The sequence below is a fragment of the Amyelois transitella genome, chromosome 22, assembly GCF_032362555.1.
Source record: "Amyelois transitella isolate CPQ chromosome 22, ilAmyTran1.1, whole genome shotgun sequence".
Taxonomy (NCBI): domain Eukaryota; kingdom Metazoa; phylum Arthropoda; class Insecta; order Lepidoptera; family Pyralidae; genus Amyelois; species Amyelois transitella.
In genome coordinates, this window is record NC_083525.1 from 3,580,250 (window position 1) to 3,604,498 (window position 24,249).

The 24,249-nt window shown below is 35.3% G+C and overlaps 3 protein-coding genes across 3 annotated transcripts in view; 2 read left to right on the forward strand and 1 right to left on the reverse strand.

Moving 5' to 3' along the window:
• LOC106134167 (flotillin-2) overlaps positions 1 to 24,249 on the reverse strand; it is a 187,284-nt gene that overhangs the window by 53,729 nt on the left and 109,306 nt on the right. The window lies entirely within an intron of this gene.
• On the forward strand, positions 1,252 to 3,832 carry LOC132903180 (glucose dehydrogenase [FAD, quinone]-like). The gene is made up of 3 exons (XM_060950720.1): positions 1,252 to 1,411; positions 2,003 to 2,133; positions 2,252 to 3,832. The coding sequence occupies exons 1-3, from the start codon at positions 1,252 to 1,254 to the stop codon at positions 3,824 to 3,826; spliced, it is 1,866 nt and encodes a 621-aa protein (XP_060806703.1). The 3' UTR covers positions 3,827 to 3,832.
• On the forward strand, positions 6,063 to 23,106 carry LOC106142715 (glucose dehydrogenase [FAD, quinone]-like). The gene is made up of 5 exons (XM_060950642.1): positions 6,063 to 6,122; positions 6,253 to 6,460; positions 19,501 to 19,870; positions 20,811 to 21,061; positions 21,510 to 23,106. The coding sequence occupies exons 3-5, from the start codon at positions 19,527 to 19,529 to the stop codon at positions 22,865 to 22,867; spliced, it is 1,953 nt and encodes a 650-aa protein (XP_060806625.1). The 5' UTR covers positions 6,063 to 6,122; positions 6,253 to 6,460; positions 19,501 to 19,526; the 3' UTR covers positions 22,868 to 23,106.

Consider the following 24,249-nt stretch of genomic DNA (forward strand, 5'->3'; position numbering starts at 1 on the left):
ATGATTATTTAAACGATGTCGGATTTTTTTATTTTACTGACAAGTAAAAAACCGGTTAAGGCATTTTGTAGTAATGGTGCAATATTAAATCTGCACGTACATTTGTGCTCAATGCATAAACTGGAAATCATTACACTCCATTTTGGGAAGTCAAGCAACAAGTATCTTGACAAGAACGGTAGAAAATTATAAGGATTATATAGTGTTTTTTTTTTAAACCTGGGCACTTTCTTTTAAGCTATGATGGCACTTGGCACTGTCAGCTCTGTCTACCCCTTAAAAGATAAAGATGCGATAAATGTACATACATAAGATTTTATCATAGTCGTTTGAAAATATTTGTATATTTTCTTCTAAGTAGGTACTAACATAAAATATAATCCATTCAACAAAATAAGTTTCTTAGGTATGTCATGAAATTATTATTTTTCCAAAAACTTTGCCAGACCATTTAACTTGTAAATTATAAAATACTTACACGGTGTCTTTAAGTTATAATTTACAAATAAAATGCTTTGAAGCAAACTATTAGGATGCAACGCTATGATAAGGGAGAGATAATAGATAGTAATGGTTAATAATAGGCAAATAATGCTATCTTAAACAAAAGGTCGCAAATGAATGAAATAATATAGTACAAGCTGTTTGCTTTGGTTTTCGGTTTTAGTATACAAAACATCTTACAAGATGTTCGGTCAATGAAAGTAATTTGTTAAATATTTACCAAAATTAATCGAAAATCATTAATTTATATATAAAAGGAATTAGTCTGCAGGATACAAGTTTGCAGATTTAAGTATCTTGTCTGTATAACACCTGTAATTATAGGTGGAGCAATTTTAAAAAAAGGGATTTTGCTGATAGTTTTCGGTGTCTAAGCTAGCGTTCGATTAAGTAATGTATTCTCTCGTCCACATTACATCGTATATTTCTAATCCTAAGTCTGGATTGAATTGAATTGAAGAAAATGCTATAGTACAGTTTGTTACCGTTTCTTATTCACAGAAGATTTAACTTAGTTTAAAGTAATTTGTTCGACGTCAATCAATGTTGTCGAACAAAAAGATATGACAATTATTGTTCGAGATGTTCAATAACATGAATAAAAATAATTAATTTTGAACTTGAAGCGTACACAGTGGAGAGTGCAACCAAGAAACCGCAAATACCGTAAAAGGTTATACTTAATAATATTAGTATTTCATCAAAAAAAAAATAAACCTAATTTCAGTTTCAGATACGTACACAAAAATGTGGGCGTGTGACCCAGCCCTAACTGCACAGATCGTGAGCAGCTACCAGGTGGCTGGACCCGTCTTCGTAAACGCACTTCAGGCGTTCTTAGCAGCCCACTGCGCGTTAGTTGGCGACCATTTGTGGCCTGAAGATGCAACTCAAGTAGTTCTTGAAGGTATGGACTTCCAATTAAAATGTATGTTGCAAAATGACAATGCGCAATGGATAAGTAAAGAGAAGTTTACGAATCTATTGAAGGGTTATTTCTTTATGGGTTAAAAAAATGCAAAAAACACGGCTTGCAGAAGCCTGCAGGCCTATATGGGGAACAAATGTCTGGGCGTGCCGCCACTGCCAGGCAGGTAGAAACACAGACGTTCTATAGATATAACTCTAAAGAGAAATGTCAAAAAGAGGTAGAGAGATGTAACAATGATGTTCAACGAAATGATGCTCATGTAAGCTTTGTAACCTGTGTCGCACACTTAATTAATTTTACTTGGGGTAAAGAAAATAAGTAAAAAATGAAAAAATATATTAAAATACAATAGGTATTAAACACCCACGTTACGTACCTTTATTTAATCTCGGACGTTTCAAATCATGTAACAATGATCCGAGGTCACCGAACGACCCAATAATAAACATACGTTACGCGCGCGTTAATATAATAATAATAATATAATATAATGCAACGCGAAAATTAAAAATTAATTTTAAAAATAAAAAAAAAATGATAATGAGTTTTGAAATCATTTATTTTCAGATCCTAATTATGACTTTATCGTGATCGGAGCCGGTTCAGCAGGGTCGGTGGTCGCAAATCGCTTGAGTGAAGTTCCTCACTGGAAAGTATTGCTAGTAGAAGCAGGCGATAATCCATCTTTGACCACAGAGGTAATTGTTTTAATAAATACAAAACAAAATACGGAACTAACTTTGTAGAAATACAAACAAAATTTAAATAAGCTATTTCAACGATGAAATCACAAAATTTTGTTTCCTATTATTTCAGATGCCGCAACTATTCTACGCTAACATGGGCACCAAAAAAGATTGGAGTTATCGGAACCAGCCTCAAGAAGGCTCTTGTCGTGGTTATAAAAGCAAGTCATGCGCTTGGCCGCGAGGTAAATCCCTTGGAGGAAGTAGCAGCATTAATGCCATGTTCTATATAAGAGGCAATAAGCGTGACTACGACGAATGGGCACAACAAGGCAACACTGGTTGGAGTTACAAAGAAGTATTGCCCTATTTTATGAAAAGTGAAAACTTCACTGGTGTATTAACTGACAATACAAACAAATATCATGCTACAGGAGGCTATTTAAATGTAGAACAATCAGAACCGCATCCTTTTGAAACCGTTATGATTAAGGCTGCTAATGAACTAGGATTAAAATATTTGGATGTTAATGGAGACTCTCAAATGGGGGTAATGTTGGCACATAGCACGACTCTAAATGGTGCTAGACATAGTACTGCCAAGGCATTTCTCAGCCCAATTAAGGATAGAAAGAATTTGCATGTTATCAAAAACGCATACGCTACCAAAATTTTATTTGAGCCTAACTCGAATAAAGTGAAAGGCGTTATTATTAGTAAAGATGGCAAAGATATAATTATCAAAGTGAAAAAGGAGATAGTATTATCTGCGGGCGCTATCAATTCACCACATTTATTACTACTCTCAGGTATTGGACCAAAGAAGCATTTAGAAGAATTAGACATTCCAGTAGTAGCAGATTTGCCTGTAGGAGAGAACCTACAAGATCATGTTTTTGTTCCTATATACTACATTAAGGAAGGGGACAGAAATTTAACATCTTTACCTAATATCATCGCTGCGTTTGCCCAGTATGTTTTAGAAAAACGTGGCCCACTTTCAGATACTAGCCCGCATAGAGTTGTATCATTTGTAGATACAAAGAATCCAAAGTCGGAAATCCCAGATATGCAATACCATTATATTATTTTTCCACCCAATATAAACAACTTATTAGATGTGTATAAAAAACACGAACTGTCTGATGAAGTGATCCAAAAGTTTCATAAAATGTGTGACAATAATTTTGTTCTGAAAGTATACAATTCAGTTTTGAAACCAAAATCAAAAGGGAGAATTCTTCTTCAAAGCAAAGATCCCAGTGTTTATCCTTTAATTTACGCTAATTATTTTGAGGATCCTGAAGATTTAAAAACGATTGTAAGAGCAATAAAACAGCACAGTCTCAAGTTAGGTGATACCAAACCATTCAAAGAAGCTGAATTTAAACTAAAATGGCTTGATTTAGATGCTTGTAAGAAATTCGACAAAACTACAGACGAATTTCTCGAATGTATTTCAAGAGAATTAACGTTTTCACTATATCATCCTACAAGTACTGCGAAGATGGGTCCAATCGATGATGACACAGCTGTTGTAGATCCAGAACTCAGAGTCAGAAAAATAAAAGGTTTAAGAGTTATTGATGCAAGCATAATGCCTTCGATAGTAAGGGGAAACACTAATGCTCCTACCATCATGATAGCAGAGAAAGGCGCTGATATGATTAAAAATACTTGGTTAGATCAACATAGTGAATTGTAATCTTAACGGAATTGTAATCTTATGTAGATTCTTTATCAAAATAAATTATTTTTATAAGAAATGCTTTTTAAATGAATTATTTCAGCGGGATGCGACTGACAGAACGCGGCTAAGTTTTTATTTTATTTTGTACAATCTTATTGTATTTTAATTTGTAGAGCCTATTATGTATCTGTAAACTGATTTTCTCTTAACAGTGATTGATACTACTGTGTATCTTTTTCATAGAAGTAAATTAATAGAAAAGTACAATCAAATCGTGTGCCATAAAATAAAAAAGTAAGTTTTTATTGTTGGCAAAATTTCAAACTATTGAGAAACTATAACTTGACAATGCCTTACCGAAGAGGTTCTAATTCAAAATTGAATGTAATGTGCAATGTGGTTGAACAATATAGAGATGGGTTTGTGAAGAGGCAAGTTGACTATTTCAACACTTGAATTGCGCAATTGTTAAGAATAACTTGCTGTGGAAGCGATGAGCTTGCATAAAGAGTTTAGTGGATGAAGAAAATAGTATGAAATGATCGTGGTTACTGGGATGTTCTAGTCTCTGTCTTTTCTTCCGGGAGGCTAAGTAAGTTGTTAGTAAGCTAAGGTGCTGAGAGACCGAGCCTTCTTGCTGGAAAGTTTCTTGAGTAAAGAAAAAAAAACAGTAATCTAATCTGGTAGAGAAGAAAAATAATCATTGTGTGCCAGCTGCAGCTTCTCTTCTTGGTACAGATTGTAAAAGACAATCGCGGAAAGGTTAATTAACTGCAACCTGTCACTATTTGAATCTGAATTTTATCAATAAGCCAAGCCAATCAACCTATGTGGTTCCATCTCTTTCCTATAGATGTCGTAAATGGCGACTAAGGGATAGGCTTATAAACTTGTGATTCTTTTTTGGCGATGGGCTAACAACCTGTCACTATTTGAATTTCAACTCTATCATTTAGCCACACAGCTAAACGTGGCCTATCAGTCTTTTTGGGACCGTTGGCTCTGTCTATGCCGCAAGGGATATGGGCGTGACTATATGTATTTACGTATTAGTAAACCATACAGCTGAACGAGGCGTTTCAGTCCTGTTGGCTTTGTCAGATCTAAAGGGACTCTATAGAAATTTGTAGGGAGTCAAGAAACGGTGCTCAGTAAGAGTGCAAACGTGAGAGCAGGGCATTTCTCCCATGATTTGCTTGTACATTCGGAAGGAAGGTATTTGGTAGTGGGATAGTTTTGGCTCTGACCACTCCAAAAGGGGTAAAAACGTGATTATATTAAACTCATAACACTCCGCATTATCCCATCGCGCGTTGGTTGAAAGCAACTAAGCTGGGATAGTGACTTACATTTCATAACACACTTGCCCAAGCGCAAGGAAATACAGGTGATAATAGGCACGTATGCTCGTGCCGTTTGCGCATCCTCGATTAACCTTCAAATCCTTATCCTTCCTTGCGAATCGCAATTTCTGACTACTTTGTATTAGTATTGAAAGCGCATGACTGGGTTAATAAGAACCTTCCGATTAGTAACACTTCCAAATTTGAGTTGCTTCATAAAATATATGCATTTCGTATTGTTCATACTACGAGTATATTAGTGTTAATTGTTACAACACATTTTCGAATTAACTTCATGAGTACGTCAGTGGCTCCGTTAAAAGGAAAACCTCGAAAATTTCTGTTCCCGCAGAAATTTTTGCAATACTCTTTTATTGCACACCTTAACAAGATGTATACTACACGCCACATTTATAATTATTTGATTAGTTCTGTCGTATAGAAAAGACACTCACACCTTCCCGCTAGATGCAAATAGTGCACCTCAGTTCTTCCACCAAAAAGAATTTTGTTATTTTTTTTTTAATTGATAATCAAACACTCGATTTGTGAACAACGTAGCGGGTAACGTAATTACGAAATTTGTATTTTTTTATAATTTTAACTATAATATAAGCTATCAAGTAACTGTTTGTTATTCTCTTATATAAAAAAGTAAATAAGAAAGATTACATATTAATAATTAAATGTTTTGTGCTGATTGGTTGACCTAAAGCGTGGTGGAAACATTATAACACCCCCTCTTGTGTTAAGGTACAGTGTACAATCAAGAGGGCACACGTCTTAACAGTGTCATCATTCATTGTTAACCGTCATTTAACTATTATAAACCTTAACCTACAAACCTAACCAAAAGATCCTGACAGCGCCCTGTTCAACTTGGCACGGCTTTACGCAAGCCCTGCCTGCGACATCACGAGTGCAGTTTAGTGTACAGAGAGCGCGCATGCGTGGAAGTTGCAACCGTGGTACGGCATTGTCGCGGCCTATTTTTTTAACGTCACGGGACAAAATTAAAAAAATAATTCACTATTTTCTTTGCGTTTGTGTTAGTGGCCAGATTTATTTAGATATTTTTTTTTTATTTGTGTTTTGCAGGTTTTTAAGAGTATTTTAAGTAGTTTATCAATGAAGGATTAATTACATAAAAAGTTGAAAAAGCCCGGTAAACTAATTCGATCAGAAAATGCGCGATATGGTGTAGCAGTATCGTTGTATAGACATTTCCGAGGTTACGAGTGATTTCTAAAGAGAAAATTATCTTAGTGGCTGTGTTTTGGAAAGGCGTGCGGGGAAACTTTTTCTGGTAAGTTTTCTATATTTGTATGTACTCTTTTAACTTAGTGTGGATAATAATGAGATTTAATATTGTTCCGATATTCTCCAGAATTAAGTTCCACAGGAGCTTAAAATATATCCTGTTTGATTTTGTATATATATTTCTTAGTTTCATTTACAGAACTAGAATGACAGATAGTTGCACGTTTTATAACTACAGAGAGGAACCTGAACCTTGGCACCTTTTCTAAGCTGACTGCCACCGCTATCTCTTTAACTCAGCATCTCAGAACTGGCTGCTTCTTCGCTCCTCTAGAGCCCGGGTCGAGTTATGAACTAAGAGAGTATTTGAACTCACCTGTTCCCCACATTCAAGTCAAAACTGATAGAAAAGATGAATGATAACATAACTCAAAAAAAAACTTAAACTCGACTGCTTTCAAATTAAATGTAAAGTGCGCAAACAATATTTAAATAATTAGACACCTAGATACAATATACTCGTATTTATGGGATAAAAATAATCTGTAATACGTTTTAAATATATTGCAGGCAGAGACAAACGAATCTACTTCTCTGTCTTCCTTTTTGGTATTCCTATTATCTTTACGGATATACATTACGAAGGACATGTTAGCTAACTCGTACCACTAGACTAGGCCAACGTCTAAGTATAACTTAGAATTCTGATCGAACCGAATTAACGTTGAGTAATATAACCTATCTAGAAAAATATATAATAAGCTTATTCACTCGATTCAGTAAGATACATAATTTTTATTTAATTCAATCAATTATCTATCAATATTGAATACTTATAATCTAAGAAGTTAAAATAAGTTTTTATTTATATTTTTGTCAATTGTCCAATCTTTAATGCAGATTGTATCGGAATTACCAATCCTAAAGAAAAATATCTTAAGAGTTGGTTACGCGCAGTCAAGTTATTTTTGATGATTTTCTAACCGTCTCTTTTGGAAATCCACGGGAGGAAGATATTTCCTTTACTAATCCGTAAATGTAACATTAAATGAGCCAAAATGGCGGCGGGCTGAATAGTCGAGTGACCATATCATTGACGGTGACAAGTTCACTGCAGCTTTTACGAAAATAAGCAATTAATTTAGGCGATGAGCAACCTGACAATATGTCTGACTTAAGGACGTTAAGTAGCTTAGTCGAATGTGATAACGTTTTTGTCAATAAATCGAATTTGATCATTGCATTTAAGAAGTTCCATTGATAGAACTTGATTGATGTATCTTTGACTTGCGATAAAACATAAGCCAACTTATATTATTAACTTGCATAGTAGGGGGAAATTTCTCCAACCATTATGACACTCGACTGCTATCAACGTTAAGTTGTTAACAATAAAATGATGTGTTTGTCTTTAGTACCAATTGAGTAATGCATCGCGATTACCAATAGGCCTTGAACGAAGAGTCATGTAATATTGCAACTAGTGAGAACCTTTCAATCTATGCGGATTCTAGTGATGCGATAAAAACAATCAAGCGATTGACGATACATGCGACATACATACATACATTCATAGAACACATTTAAGAATGAAAGGGATTTTACTTTCTTAAGTTTAATAGTTTGGGAATTTTTATGTATAACTTTGCAAAAATACCTAACAATTAGAAACAACAAACAAATATTTTGTGGCTCGCATATTAAAAAGATAGTTTTAGAATTAGATTTTTGAATTTTGAATAACGAGTTTTTCTGAAATTTATCCATTATGGAGGAGTTTTTACACGAAGCTACTCCCATCTGACATCCATAACCTTTAAAGAGGAACCTAACCCATTTTGGATTACGGTTCCATATCCAGATGATCTAGAAAACCCCTAGATCGTCTAGAAAACAAACTACACATAAGTATAGCTTGTTTTCTAGATAGCCGAATTAGATGTTTCACCGTGTTCGACCGACTCAAAGATATAATTCTACCGCGCCCATGTCCCAACTACTCTTTTCTTAGTACATAAGTTATTATAGATAATCAGTAACAAATTAAACAGCGAAAAAGAACTTCAAGGTTCTAATAAAGGAATTACAACCGACACGATAAAGGTAAAGTGTGCTCACATATCACGTTAATCACCGTCGGTTCCGCTTGTAGTTATTATCTATACTAATATTGTAAAGCTGAAGAGTTTGTTTGTTTGAACGCGCTAATCTCAGGAACTACTGGTTCGAATTTAAAAAATATTTTTCTGTTAAATAGACCATTTATCGAGGAAGGCTTTAGGCTATCATATATATAACATCACGCTGCAACTATAAGGAACAATGAAATAATGGAAAATGTGAAAAAAATATTCATCCTTGAAGGCTTCAATGATGCCCAAAACAACTATTCCACGCAGACGAAGTTGCGGGCACAGCAAGTGAATCATATCTGCTCTCGTAGCGTGGCGAGCGCGACGCCGTTTTTATCGCGCGAAAAACTATCGCAGTTTTTCTTTTTATTATAACGTGAAACTTGATATTTGGACACAGAATTAACCTTACTATTAGCTTTATGGAGGTCGCCCACTTATTTAGTTGATATAAATGCATATAATTTAAAATCGAGCCATCGTTGGAATCTTACAAACTATTTGCTTATAGTTACTTATAACGTCAATCGCACTAAATAGTATAGCTAGTTAATTATTTAATTTAAATTAATAAACTGCTTAGAGATTGCAATTGAAGATGAATCATGCAAAATTTCGTAATAAGCTCATTAATATAGGTTTTGTCGTCAGTTTTATGAAGTGTTCTGCTATTGTCCCTAATGTATATATATAGGTATTATATAATAAATGAGACCTACATATTTTCTCTTACATAATGATGAATTTAAAAAATAAGACCTGGCCATATTTACCTCTTTTCATACTAGTCTCTCTTTTACTTTATAGGGTCAGATAAATACTCGGAGCTACTTTCTTTGACCTCTGTGACTCTACAAATTTTACTTTTTTTTTGGGGATTTTACTCAGCTTGGGTTATGGTTATTGCACAACATGACATTGTTTATTTCTTTTATCGGCGAAAGATATGGTGTACTCGTGTAGCGGAGAGTGCAACTGGGAACACGTAAAAATTAGACAGAGAGAGGTCCTGTTTTGTAAAGTGCTGAAAATTAATAACGTTTGACATTAATCAATAAGCGGCGTTTAATACTGTCGTCTTTCTACTCATATTACACAATATTTATTATTGTACAATGTACATGAGCCGTGAAATTTCAAGTTGTGTGTCAATTTAAGTGCCAAAAAGGTGAATTACCAGTTAGTGTTTCGTCAATCAATATGCAATAATTTGATGACATCCAACATTTGCTTGATCAGTACCCTTTTCTGAATTGTGTATTTATTATCTTTTTCTTGCAATTAGAATAAGTGTTTAAGTGGGAAAAAGACAGATGTATGTAACGAAACGCTAAGGAAATTGAATTGAATGTACAGTTTAATTTAGGTACTCCAGGACCTGCCTATTCGATATTAATATTTTTGACAGCTTTACGCGAAGAAATAAGCGTGCAGCGTGCTAGACGCTCGCACATTGACTCGTGACTCATAATCTTTATTGATTTTTCTTGATGTGCAAAGTTCTTTTAAAATATCCAATACAGTGCCCAAATGAACCCTGAAGGGCATTGCAATTTGTACACTTAAACAAAATATTATTGATTGACATTCAAATACAATATGAAATAAATTAATAATTTTAATAAAGTATGTCCTTCCTAAAGTTTCAAATGCAACATGTTATTATATTTTACGTATACAAAAAAATATACAGCAATACAAATATTGTTGTATATTTTTTAAGAGAAAATGAAATCTACCACACTGCTTGCTATGAATGCAATAACAGACAGGTTGCCAAAACGGGGACACCATTCTTACTATACAAAAACATTCATATGTATGTACTAAACATTATGTGACATACAATTCTCGTAAAACTATTTGGGGCCGGTTGTGAAGCATTTAACTCTTTGTGTCATCTTTTTGTCATACTCGGCTGCCGTCGAGGCTACAGCGTATAAGGTAAAACGGTCTAAGTAAAAGAGTTCAACGCGCATGCGCATGCGCTTATTCTTCGTGACGTAAAGAGTTACTATTAGATATTTGTAGAGCGCATTTATTTGCATTTTTTAAAGAGCGTCGGAAATAAGGTTAGGTTCCCTTATAAAAAGAAAGTTTGAGTAACTGAATGTGTAACTAAACTCTTCAAAGGTTGCGAACGTCAGACAGGAGTAACTTTGTGTGCAATCCTGGCTTACCAAATCCATTGGTGGTCCACCTCTGCCCACTATTTTATTTGAAGAAGTATCCTTATTATTATTGTATCGTCTTTATGGAACCAGTACATTTCCCTTCTCCATTTTTCCTATAGACATGATAGTGGTTAATCATGAAAACACACTTTGTAACTAACATAATATTGCAATGTAAGTCCTTATTCGGCATGCACTTGACCAATCCCAAAAGCAAGTCTATCCTGACACCAGCAACTACCAATATCGACTTACGAGTTTACTGAGCTATAAAAGGTAATCCGACCAAGGTAAGTGGAAGGCGTTGCATCACAGATACCTGTGGGTTCTCACAACATGGCTGCATTTTCACGTCGTTTCCGACAGTGAAGTAAAGCAGAGTTTTTTGTCTGAAACTTAAATATAACCACGTCTTTATCCCTCGCGGGGTACATAGAGCCAACAGACCTAAAGAGACTGAAAGGCCACGTACAGCTGTACGACTTAATGATGTTATTGAGATTATTAGTGCCAGGTTGCTAGCCTATCATCGCCCAGAAGAAGAATCTTAAGTTTTTACCCTCTCCCTTAGTCTACTTTTACGACATTCATGGAAAAAAAGTGGGAGTGGATATATCCTAATCTGCCAGGGAATACACGGCACGGTTTCCGATAATTATTCATTAAACCGCCACAATTGGATCAACGTAGGCCATAGGCCGTACGCCATTGGTTGGGTTTTTTGGTCTGGTGTGTATGCAGCTTAAAAGGAGGTTGCATCATAAAGACTGCGGTCTCTCACAACCTGAACATGACTACATTTGCAGACCAGTGAAAGTGCATTATGATGCCTCTGTTACTCTTGCAAAATACGATGAATACACTTTGCAATCAATAAGCTCTATCCAAAATTTCGAACTACTATTTCTCTAGAGAAACTAATAATATTTTCTTTATTAGACCAATACCATATTTTTTTGGCGAATTCAAGAACAATAAAAATCCAATTCCGCAGACAAATTACAATGTAAAAATATTTTCCCGCATCAGGAGTCGAACCCGTTTCTGTATGAGTATTTAAAATTATCCCAGCCACTGCGTTTTCCAAAAAGCTTTTGTCAGATTTTCTTTACTTAACACTGTTTATAATATATATATTTTTATAATTAATACCCAACAATGATGAATGAACTTAAAGTTTTTCTGTTTGGTCAGCTGGTTGACTGGTAGAGAATGCCAAACGGCATTAAGTCCGCCTTTAGTACATTTTTTTTGTGCAATAAAGTTTTAAATAAATCAATAAATAAATGATAATTTTCTGTTGCAATTGTAAAGATAATTCGTAGGTATCATAGTATTACTTGGCTTATTGCAACAGTCTCATCCGCGTTAGCCTTGTTATATAATCTTACGCTTTCAAGGACTTCATTTAGAGGAAGACTTTTACGTAATCATTTTCAACAATTCATTCTTGAGAGCTGTCTAAGCTCTATGTAATGAATAAGTAACTTTTTAAAAACACGCACAATGAGGCATCGTTACTGGCCAGTTACACACAGTGAATACTTTATTGTACTAACATAATGACAGAAAACGTATAGTCGGCAAAAACAATAATGCACAATAGCGGATTTATCCCGAGGAGGGATTTCTTTCAGTTAACCAGGTAAGTGAAAGGATCATATCTATGAAAGAGGGTTTTAAAATAGATATCAGGAATTTAGAAGTCAACAAAGAATCCACAGTCCTATTATACACATATGTATATACTTATATTGACACTATTTTTAGAGAGCATTTGTAAGAAAGCTGAACTCGAGCATAGATCAATGTATTTTTCACTTCAAAAGTATTTATACTATAGTGTAAAAAAAACTAACTCGTAACTTCAGATTTGTTTCTGGAGACGTAGGAATAGGCAAAAGTAAGCTTAAAATCGATCAAAATTAAAAAATACCGTGACTATTGAGTTTATTCCATGAGAACTATATTAATTACTCTTGATAGGATGGAGGTCTGGTGGATGTGAGGCAATAGACTCCGGCAAAAAGCCGACCTCTTTCTCACTAGTTCAATAGTATCAAGTATGCGTATAGCATCGATGTGTTTAGGAGTTACATATGTTTGGCTTGATGAATCTCTCTTCTTTGTTAAAATAAATTGAATTCTTCTTTCCTTTAATTATTTATTCAAATACAATTAGTTAACTAAAGAAATCACGCCTTTATACATACACGGTGTAGACAGAGTCAAAAGTCTCAAAAAGACAATGTTTAGAATAGTGTAATCTACCAATAAATTAAACAAAAAAAAATATTTAGTTGGGCGAAAAACAAAGATAAAAGTTTTTTGTGGAATCTTGATAATGGGTGGAGGGGAATTAAAGTAAAACATATGGTTCCAGCAATAATAAAAAATTGTAGAAATAGGTATGTATTAACTCCCTATGTTTTATTTAAAAAACGGATAACAAGATAGTGCCTATTGGAAAAGATTGTTTTTTTTTCGTGTCTGAAAGCGCGCGCGCCGCTGAGAACACGTCAATGCGTGTACGAGATTTACGGGAACAATTTGCCTAGTCTACATTTTTCTTATAAAGGCTAGGCTCCTTCTTTTATCACTTTACGAATGCTCCACCCACTTTCCTCTGTCCACCCGCAAGCTATACGTACAAAACACGTAAACTAAATGTTGTAAAAGTGACTTGAGCACTTTTCCATTCTCTTTCGTACGAATCAAATGGAATGACTTGCTTATTCGTGAAACTATCAACAATTTAACATGCAAATATTGTTGACATTTAACAGATTCATTAGCACCACTGTACATCGATGTTTTATAGAGTTGTTACTTTCGATTGCATAAAATCCCAAAACATGTTAAAGTAAAAAACTGAATACATTGCTCTTTTACAACAATCAGGTTGATATCTTAAAAATCAATGTTTTAAATTATACTTACAAAATCCATCTTTAAAAGTCGAAAGGTCGGAATCTGGTTGCGATGTCAGTAATTATTAATAATTTTAACTTATGAATCTGGTTGTTATTTTCCTTTCCCATCACATACCCTGCAGATCAGTTTTTAATGTCTGGTTTACGTAATCCATCCTCTCTAAAAGGATCCATAGGTTACGGGGTCGGATGCAGTAATAATTAAACTTGTATGCGCTTATAGTTACACTAGTAGCCGGCTACTGCTTCGCACGTGGTAATTATAAACACCCGCGGATAAGGTATACCTTTTCAACGTTTGTATTTGATTTTTTAACTCTTATCTTATTTTAATTATTTGTACTGTTAAAACAACCCTTTTCAAATATGATTTTTACTTCAGTTTAACTGAATATGGTACATTTTACATACAAACATACATACATATGGTCACGTCTAAATCCCTTGCGGGGTAGACAGAGCCAAAAGTCTTGAAAAGACTGAATGGCCACGTTCAGCTATTTGGCTTAATGATAGAATTGAGATTCAAATAGTGACAGGTTGCTAGCCCATCGCCTAAAAAAGAATCCCAAGTTTGTAAGCCTATCTCTAAGTCGCCTTTTACGACATCCATGGGAAAGAGATGGAGTGGTCCTATTCTTTTTTGTATTGGTGCCGGGAACCACACGGGAAGAAAATTAACAGTACATCACTTAATTTTTTTTTGCTGCCTTTGGTTAATACAAATATGAATTATAGATTGGATCATAGAATGAATTTGGATTAATACAGGCAGAAAACAAATATGTTTCATTAACTTTTCTGCCCATCTACATATCCAATCCATACCTAGAAAAAAAGTTAAGTAATTGACAATTACGTAAATCTGTTTGACGGATGAATCTAAACAATTAGCAGATGCCACATTATACATGCCCTAACTTGCGTAATTATGTCTATTAACCTATACGGGAAGACCCAAGGTTCAAGAAGAATGGATATTGACAGTACCCTATGTAAATCATGTTGTCATTTATCCGAATAAGTTATATGAATATTGAGAGATATTGGCACGTGTTGGCGTAGACGTGCGTATAACCCCGAAATAACAAATGATGGCAAAATTTTAATGATTAAGCTTTAAATTCACCGAAATAGATTTTGTCTGCGATCTTTCTGCGTTTTAACTTTTGTTAACATCTCAGGACTAAAGAGTGAAAATAATTTTAAAAAAAATAATACGACTTTCATTTGGGGGTTCCACAGACAAATTTCATAAACGGATCCTTTATATTTTCGTCATTTCCGGCTACCGTCCGTATGTCACAACCACTTGGGTATTCAACGTTTTTGAAGTGTATCCAAATTATTCTAAGTTAGTAACAATATTAACTTTCCAAATTAGTGTTAGTAATAAGAACGTATTAAAAGTGACAATTTCTATGCTGTATGAAATGGCAGCCATGCATCGGGGATGATTGCTCGGTATAATAAACATACGAGTAATTCAAGGTTCCGAGGAATCAGGAGGAAGGTTATAAAGTAAGTTCCTAAAAAAGGACCAATAGTTGAGGAAATGCGAACATACAAACATACTTACTTACAGTTCGAATACAGAACTCCATATTTTAAAAGCTGGTTAAAGGTAAACCCAGAGTTACGAAGATCGAATACTGATAAGATATTTTTGTGTGTCTAATTTTGTATTAATCACAGACACATTGGCACTTCGACGAGTTACCCTTCCTTGCGCAATACAATTGAAGGACCCAAAGGTTACAAGCGGTACCGTGCGATGTCACAAGTTCCTTACATAATCGTTACGCGGTACGACATGCGACTCGAGTACGAGTACTCTGCAAATATAACAACGGCTTACTTGGCCTACATTGCTAGCACTCTGTGCACTGAATTTCTTTTAAAATCGAGAGTGGAGACGGAAAGAAAGAAAAATGAAACATGGTTTCTGTCAGAATAACAAGAAAATGAATATGGAAAGTCACAGGATGAATAATAATTTGTACCACACTTTTTTATTTACACACGTTAAATCTTAGCATCATACAATGTACGAGTATGGTATACATAAAAAGTGGTGCAAAACAAATTATAGTTCACTAGAATTGATAGTTTGGTTATTCTTACAGCAATATGTAAATACTTAAATAAATATAAATAAAAAACAACTTTTATTCATATTGTGTTCTAGAAGAGTTTGTACAGTAATGTTGCAGTATTTTTTTTTTAATAAGGCAATCATAATAATATTTTGATTAATTTTTCTCAGGACATGCAAACATATAATTACGCTTCTTTCACAGAGGGGTAGGCATAGACAAGATATTTCAACTTTGAATTCTCAGTTCATTTGGTTATAAAAATGAGAAAAAAGTATTTGAAAGGAAACAACCTTGAGTTATGTATATTATGCATCTAATCTATCGGCCAGGAAACGGCTAAATCCGTTGCCCACTGTACTGACCGTGACTTACATCTAAAACCTGTTTATTAAGTTTAGCCGGAGCCGTTAATAACGTATCGTTTTTTTCTTTGGAATTCTATGCATGTGCTAGTGCTTGTCTTAATCCTTGGGTGTTGTTTGTTTTTAAAGGACTTATTAGTTATTCGCAAATACTGAACTGATCATCAAAATTCTTTCACCGTTTAAAAGGTACATTATCTACGGGTGTAAAAAGCTACATACCATGAACGAAGTCGGAAAGGTCCACTCATCTATACTAATATTATAAAGCTGAAAAGTTTGTGTGTTTGAATACGCTAATCGCAGGAACTACTGTTTCGAATTGAAAAATTCTGTCTTTAATAGACCACTAGCTTTTGCCCGCGGCTTCGCCTGCGTTAATTTCGCTTCCATAAAAAGATTGCTTAGATAAAGAGCATTGTATTGACATAAACTAATATTATGCAAAAAAAAAGATGTACCTACTACGTAGGTGCGTATTTGAGGATGCTATTCAATCACGCAAATTCTACTGGATGGATTTTGAGGAAATTTACGTACACGGGAAGAATAATGCCTGGAATAAAACATAGTTTATTTTTCCTACAAAATCAAAGTCCCGGGGGCGCAGCTGTTAAAAAACTAATAAATTCTAAAGACAAAAAAAGGAAATTATAATAATGGAAAGTTAAAGTATCTCTTTGTATACAACATTTGCTATCTTGCCCATTGGAGACATCACAAATTTGCCTTCTGACCTCAGCCCATAGGCGAGTCAAAAAGGTTTTGCCTGTACCACCGGGCGCGTCAAGGAAAAATGTTTCACCCTGCTCTTCGTTAACACTTCTCAATACGTTGTCAAACACAGACTTTTGCTCATCGGAAATCATCCCAATACCATTATGTACGATCTCAGCCATTGCAACAGCGTCATAACTTGTCTCTGCTGAATATGCGCGACTCACTTGTGGATCGTCAGAGGTTTCCTGTGGTTCCGGAAGACCGTAGTTGACTCAAAGAATGGCCACCAAATGATAAGACAACATCTTGAAGCGAACAAAGGCAACGATTGATAACTCTTTCATCGGATTCAGTTACATTATCTCCGTAAGAATTTTTAATTAATTAAAAATTTTGCCAGCGTATACAATCATGTTATTTCTTAAATTTTCATGAGGCGCCATCTCGTATCGGGTGGTCACATAATAAATATCTAAACCACGGGAACTAAATAAACAAAGCAAATTGAATTATAAATAAACTAGCTTTCCGCCCGCGGCTTCGCCCACGTGTAATTCGGTTATATATAGCGTTTTTTAATGATCTCGACAGGGCTTTTTCTTCCACAGGCTGAAATCTTGTTACAACTGGAATTAAATATAGGTAGCCTGTGTTACTCAGGGATGATGTAGCTTTCTAATGGTGAATGTTTGAAATCGATTCAGTAGTTTCGGAGTTTATCGATTACATGTGTAAACAAATATAGTCTGATAGTCATCATCCCATGTGAATGAGCTGATGATGGAAGGTACAACTCCTCAACGGTTAGGAGTTGAAAGAAAATTCTTACGAAGTTATACGTACATGTGAGGCTATTAGGTTGACCTGATAATAAAAAGTAAATCTCATTAACGTTAAGAATTTAGGTGAAAATGGATGCGGACAAATTTCGTCTTTTCACTTGTTTCCTTTTAGCTGTTTGTATGGGTAGTGTTAACACAAAATAGGGATTTAAAGGCGTGATGTTATTAATGTTATGCATGTATGTACATAATTATGTATGTTATTATGTATGTTAAAGAGACGACTGAAAGTTGTCATACAAAGTCTTTTTTTTTAAGGATGGGAAATCATCAAATGACCTCTCCCGCTCTGGGTGGAACGGAAGGGAGTGTCAGACTTTTACTGACTAAAACTACTGACTAAGTATAGGCAAAACTCATTCTTTATAAGATCTTCTAGGGCTTTAAATAAACTTGCAGTTCTCCCCGAATTGGATTTATTTAATTCTAACGTTAATAAATTCAAAAATGTTATGTCTCAGATGTGGTTTGATGGATCTCTCCTGTAAAGTTGATATTTCTTTATTTATGATATTTGTTTTTTGTATATTACGTAACTCTGTATTTTTAACGTTTTCATCCCTAAACATGTAAGCTACATATTTGGTCTTACTCGTAAGTTTTTTCGAGTTCTATTATTATTTTTCATCTCTTAACAGACAAGCTCTTTAGATATATAAATGCGAAAACATGTAATTGGTCATTTGTTTCTTACTGGATTGTATATTTAGATTTGTAAGACTGTATGTTTTCCGAATAAAATAAAATAAAATAAATAAAATAAAATAAAACCCACCTCGTTCCTTCAGTTGCCCTTTGCGTTCCGGGGCCACGGTATCTCGTTAGAACTTTCCCGCAGCCCCGGCTTTATCCCGTTTCCCCCCCTTGGGGGTTGACATTTCAAAAATCCCTTCTTAGTGCTGACTTATGTTACTAAAGGAACCTCTGTTCAAAATCTCAGACTCCTATACCGAGCGGTTTCGGCTGTGCGTTAATAAATCAGTCACCCAATCGCACCCCCTAAATCACGATTGGAGGGTAGTTTGAAAAAACTTATAATGTCAAACATATTTACTTGCCTATGTACGTGTTCATGCCAAGTTTCAAGTTTATAAACCCAAGGAATAAGATTTTTCATAGAAACGTTTTTACCCCTTTTCCCCCCCTTGGGGGTTGAATTTCCAAAAATCCTTTCTTAGTGCTCCCCTACATATCCCAAGGAACCTACATTCCAAATTTCAGCTGTCTACGACCAGTAGTTTCGACTGTGCGTTGTCTGTCAGTCAGTCACTCAGTAACGGAAGAGTTTTATATATATAGATTTATCGAGGAAGGCTTTAGGCTATTTATCATCACGCTGCAACTATAAGGAGCAAAAAATAATGGAAAATGTGAAAAAAAACGGGGATAATTATTCCTCCTTCAGGGCTTCAATGATGCCTAAAATACTCGTAACTATTCCACGCGGACGAAGTCGCAGGACAGCTAGTATAAAAATAAAATTAGATACGATCTTAAGCCGATAGTGTACTTCTTGTTCCCACTGGCATTAGTCCCGTTTACATCCATATCTCTCTGGAGAGGAGCCCGGGTTGCCCCTTAGCCCATGATCCTGGATTGGATACATCAGGTTTTTATACGTAGCGACTACCGCTTACCTCCGCAACCTTTACGGGGGGAATCTATATTGTGCAGGCCTCCTTACTATGCTTTTTTCTCACCATAAACACTCGAAACTAATATAGTGACACAACTCAGAAAAGAGTGATTAGTACATGGCCAATGTACCGATGTATGTTTCTTTGATATATTTGTATATTAACCACACCATTCATATCATTTCAGGTCTAATGACAACACACTGATCAACAATGGGGGTAGTATCAGTGGCGTCAGCGGCTGCAAAGTCAGCCTTGACCATCGCGGGCATTGGGAAACTCACCTTCATACCCCTTATGCTGGCCATGATGGCTTACTTCAACTACGACTTGTTAGACCCAGAAAACCGGCCTTTCAACCAGAAAAATCTACGAGAAATGTATGATTTTGTTATAGTGGGGGGAGGGTCAGCTGGTTCGGTGCTGGCCAATAGGCTTTCAGAAGTGGAAGGCTGGAATGTTCTTTTATTAGAGGCTGGAGGACATGAGAACGATATAAGCGATGTCCCATTGCTCTCCCTGTATTTGCATAAAAGCAAATTGGATTGGAAGTACAGGTAGACTTACTTATGTTTTTATAGACTGATACATATATAAAAACACTATTTTCCGGAGGGGTAGGCAGAGATACTTTTCATTTGTCACAGTCACTGCCTACTTCTTTGGCTTAATCTTCATTCATAACTCTTTTCATGCAAACTTGGCGGTCTAAAGTATTTTTGACATCACCCGTCAGGACTTATGTTTATGCTTACTTACCCAGATGGCATCGTGGTGGAATGCCTTACTATTATATGATGCCCTCAAAATTGCAAGAAAAGAGCACCAGAAGGGTTTTAGTGGGTAGGCCGGCACACAAGATGCCAGGAGACCCACACTCTGAGAGGAGATGCCGTCCGTCAAAAGGGTCTCCCTTCGAAAAGAAAAAGAAATATAAAGGATAAATATGGTTCCATTAAATCTCTCTCATCTCTGCGTGTTTTCGGTCGCACCCTCCACAGAAATGTGTAGGGGCCCGGGATCCACCTGTTGTAAAATATATATATGTATAATAAAATGAACCCGTAAATATTTAAATTGACATTCATTTGGCCGGTTTTCATGTTGCCCGCGTCCGTGACTGGGTCAAATGCTAATTTGATAAAGTTAAAATTCATGGAAAAATACATCAAATAATGCAATTAAATACCAACATTCCGATAGTATTTATGGTTTCTGAGGTTTAAAGAATATGTTTAGAGTCCATTAATTATAATAGCAAGGCTGTATTTAATTAATGTTATGTGGACTTTATGGCCGGGTTGTTTAAAGAAGATCATGAATGAGAATTCATAGATTTTCACGGCTATTATTTTGATTTGCCAAACTGCTAGATCGCTTTTGATGATATATATAATCGCCATATAAATTAATCAAAAATGTATTTAGGCCATATGTCTCTTTCTTTGAGGTATACTTTATTTGTTGTGAAGTGAAATATAATTTAAAAATTTACAGAACTCAGCCCCAAGACACGGCATGCCAAGCTATGATTGACAAGCGCTGTGCATGGACCAAGGGGAAGGTGCTCGGAGGCTCCTCGGTTCTCAACACTATGCTGTACATCAGAGGGAACAAGAGAGACTTCGACCAATGGGAGTCGTTTGGCAACCCTGGCTGGGGCTATGAAGATGTCCTGCCTTACTTCAAGAAATCTATGGACCAGAGGAACCCTTATCTGGCGAGGGATAAAAGATATCACGCTACAGGTGATTTTATATTCTTTAATCGACATCTACTCCGTTATTATATTGTAACTGGTAATGCAAAATTTGGGACAAATCTGGCTGTGCATTGACAAGATACGTCGTGTACCTATTTACAGAATATAATAATTCTAGCGACACTAGCTTGAAATATTGAAAGCATAAGCAGAGATCATGGCAGGTAGAAAGATGTAGTCTCTATCTACCCCTCCGGCAGAGAGACGTGATTTTGATGTATGAATGTCAAAAAAATCTATAGTGCATGCCCCTTACTTCGAATGCCTTAAAATTGCAAAACCCTAACATTCGATTACAATCAGAACTATCCGCCCTAGTAAATTAGATATTTTTTTTCGTAATAAGTAACTTCCGATCGCTGCTGATATGGAGCTAATAGCTGCTTTACTGCTTATATAGATAAAATTGAATGTTTCCCAATTACCAATTCCAGGTGGTTATCTTACCGTGCAAGATGCTCCTTACAACACTCCTCTCGGCGCGGCTTTCCTCCAAGCCGGAGAAGAGATGGGCTACGATATAGTCGACGTCAATGGAGCACAACAAACTGGATTTGCTTGGTACCAATTCACCATCAGACGAGGCACCCGTTGCTCAACAGCAAAGGCCTTCCTTCGTCCAGTAAGACTACGACACAACCTTCATGTCGCACTGTTTGCACACGTCACCAAAGTACTAATAGATAAGGAAACTAAGAGAGCGATTGGAGTAGAATTCTTTAGAGATGGTAAAATGCAAGTTGTTTACGCTAAAAGAGAAGTGATTCTAGCGGCAGGTGCTATAGCATCCCCTCAACTTCTTTTATTATCTGGTATTGGACCTGAAGAGCATCTTAAAGAAGTGGGTATAGATGTAGTACATAATTCTCCTGGAGTTGGCAAAAACTTACAAGATCATATAGCCGTTGGAGGAATATTATTTAGAATAGATTATCCCGTCAGCTTAGTCATGAATAGACTTGTAAATATTAATGCAGCTCTACGTTATGCTGTCACTGAAGATGGTCCTTTGACCTCCAGCATTGGACTTGAAGTGGTTGCTTTTATAAACACAAAATATGCTAATAAAACAGATGATTGGCCAGATATGGAGTTTATGATGACTTCTTGTTCGACGCCTTCTGACGGAGGTACGCAAGTTAAAAAAGCCCACAGTCTTACCGACGAGTTTTACAATGAGGTTTTCGCCGAAATCAATAATCAAGACGTATTCGGAATTTTCCCAATGATGTTACGCCCAAAGAGCAGAGGCTTTATCAAATTAAAATCTAAAAACCCTTTCGATTATCCACTGATGTATCACAACTATTTGACACATCCTGATGATGTAGGGGTTTTAAGAGAAGGTGTAAAAGCTGCTGTGGCTGTAGGGGAGACTCAAGCTATGAAACGTTTCGGCGCAAGGTTCCACAGTAAACCTTTGCCGAATTGCAAGCATCTACCATTGTTTACTGATGAATATTGGGATTGTTTTATAAGACAATATACTATGACAATATATCACGTTTCTTGTACAGCAAAAATGGGGCCTTCTAGTGATCCCATGGCTGTTGTCGATCCACAGTTACGAGTCTATGGTATAGAGGGACTTCGCGTCATAGATGCTAGTATAATGCCCACCATTACAAATGGGAATATTAATGCTCCCGTCATAATGATAGGAGAAAAAGGAGCTGATCTGATTAAAGAAACATGGTTGCCAAAGAGAAGGCGAAGATCGACAAAATGCTCGAAAATGGAGCTACTAGCTAATAATATAACTAATTTACCGTTATGCAGAATAGAAAGATGACATAGATAATTTTTTATTTAGGCCATATTATAGTCCTTAATAAAAATACCAAAATATTATAGTGGTTTGTGATATAAGTGGTATTTGACAAAGATATAGTTACAAGTAACATCACTTTTCTAGTCTATAAAATACGATAAATATGTAACGTGGTTGTTTAGTTTTAATTTTAGTTCCTTTTTGTATTAATGGGTAAATTCTATACAAAATTAGTAAATGATGCATTTGGCAAAATTTTGAACACATGAACTTAGTTACAAATATTAATACAATTGAATAGTTTAACATTTGAACGTCTACTATGTAGATTACTTACTTAAATAATAAAAGGGAATATTAATTTCTGTACTTACTGACATATTGTCTACTATTAAATTTGTGTAAAAAAGTGAAGAGTTGTTTTTATTTCAAAACTATGACTTTCATTTAAAATCTATTTCTTTTACGTTCCAATATTCTTTTATTGTACCTAAGTATACTTAGGTCATAAATGTAACAATTTAATTCTTAATCATGAAATAAAGCTTAGAAGAGAAAAAAAACAAACTTAACAATATTCTCACTTATTTGTTTAGATACTAAATACATTTTAGTTTGAAATACATGTCTAAGTCATTATATGTCTCGCTGACCTTAGGCTAATCTACCGAGACCCAAAAATAAACAACTTTATTTAAGGTTACGTAAAAGTTCTTGAATGTTAATTACCTAAGTCAAGTTCAAGATCCCTATAAACGTGTGCGAGTTGAAAATTATTATAAAAAATAAACATTATCTTAAGGAGGACCCTCTACAATTACCACTTAATATGTAATGGGGATTTTATTACTTAATTTGCATTGTACTGACACACATTTTCACTAGGCATTTGCATGCATTTTAACAAAACCTGAATGATTCAAAATATGTAAGGCTAGTAGTGACATCTAGTGGTTGGTACGAAAAATATTGTGTACTTACAAGTGCTTGTTCGAAAAATCTTTACTGCTTTTGCAGTTGCTTTTTAGTTTGACTGAGAATAACGAGATGATCGTATGAACGTAGAATTGAACATAAATCTAAGTTCTCAATAGCACTCAAAAGCAAGGAAAAGTCCATTGTTGGTTCTAAGATGAACCGTTCAGTGCTGATGTCCAATAAAAAGATAGAAAGCGCCACTCGTTACAAGCAAATTTTTTTAAATTACATTTTTCGTCTAATACAAGAAGAAGTTCTTAATAAAATAGCTACATTTAATCTTGACCTGAAAAAATTGGCACGTGTCGAATACTTATCCACTCATCCGATCTTTATAACCGACTGCCGTTTGGTGCAATGACTTGCATTTCTAGGAATCGATGGCATTATGCAACACACCTATTTCCAAGTATGGGTGTCGTTGC

Coding starts and splice junctions, on each gene's coding strand:
- LOC132903180 (XM_060950720.1), top strand. CDS start 1,252: ATGTGGGCGTGTGACCCAGCCCTAACTGCACAGATCGTGAGCAGCTAC. Junction 1,412..2,002: donor AACTCAAGTAGTTCTTGAAG/GTATGGACTTCC, acceptor ATTTATTTTCAG/ATCCTAATTATGACTTTATC. Junction 2,134..2,251: donor ATCCATCTTTGACCACAGAG/GTAATTGTTTTA, acceptor CTATTATTTCAG/ATGCCGCAACTATTCTACGC.
- LOC106142715 (XM_060950642.1), top strand. CDS start 19,527: ATGGGGGTAGTATCAGTGGCGTCAGCGGCTGCAAAGTCAGCCTTGACC. Junction 19,871..20,810: donor AAATTGGATTGGAAGTACAG/GTAGACTTACTT, acceptor AAAAATTTACAG/AACTCAGCCCCAAGACACGG. Junction 21,062..21,509: donor TAAAAGATATCACGCTACAG/GTGATTTTATAT, acceptor TACCAATTCCAG/GTGGTTATCTTACCGTGCAA.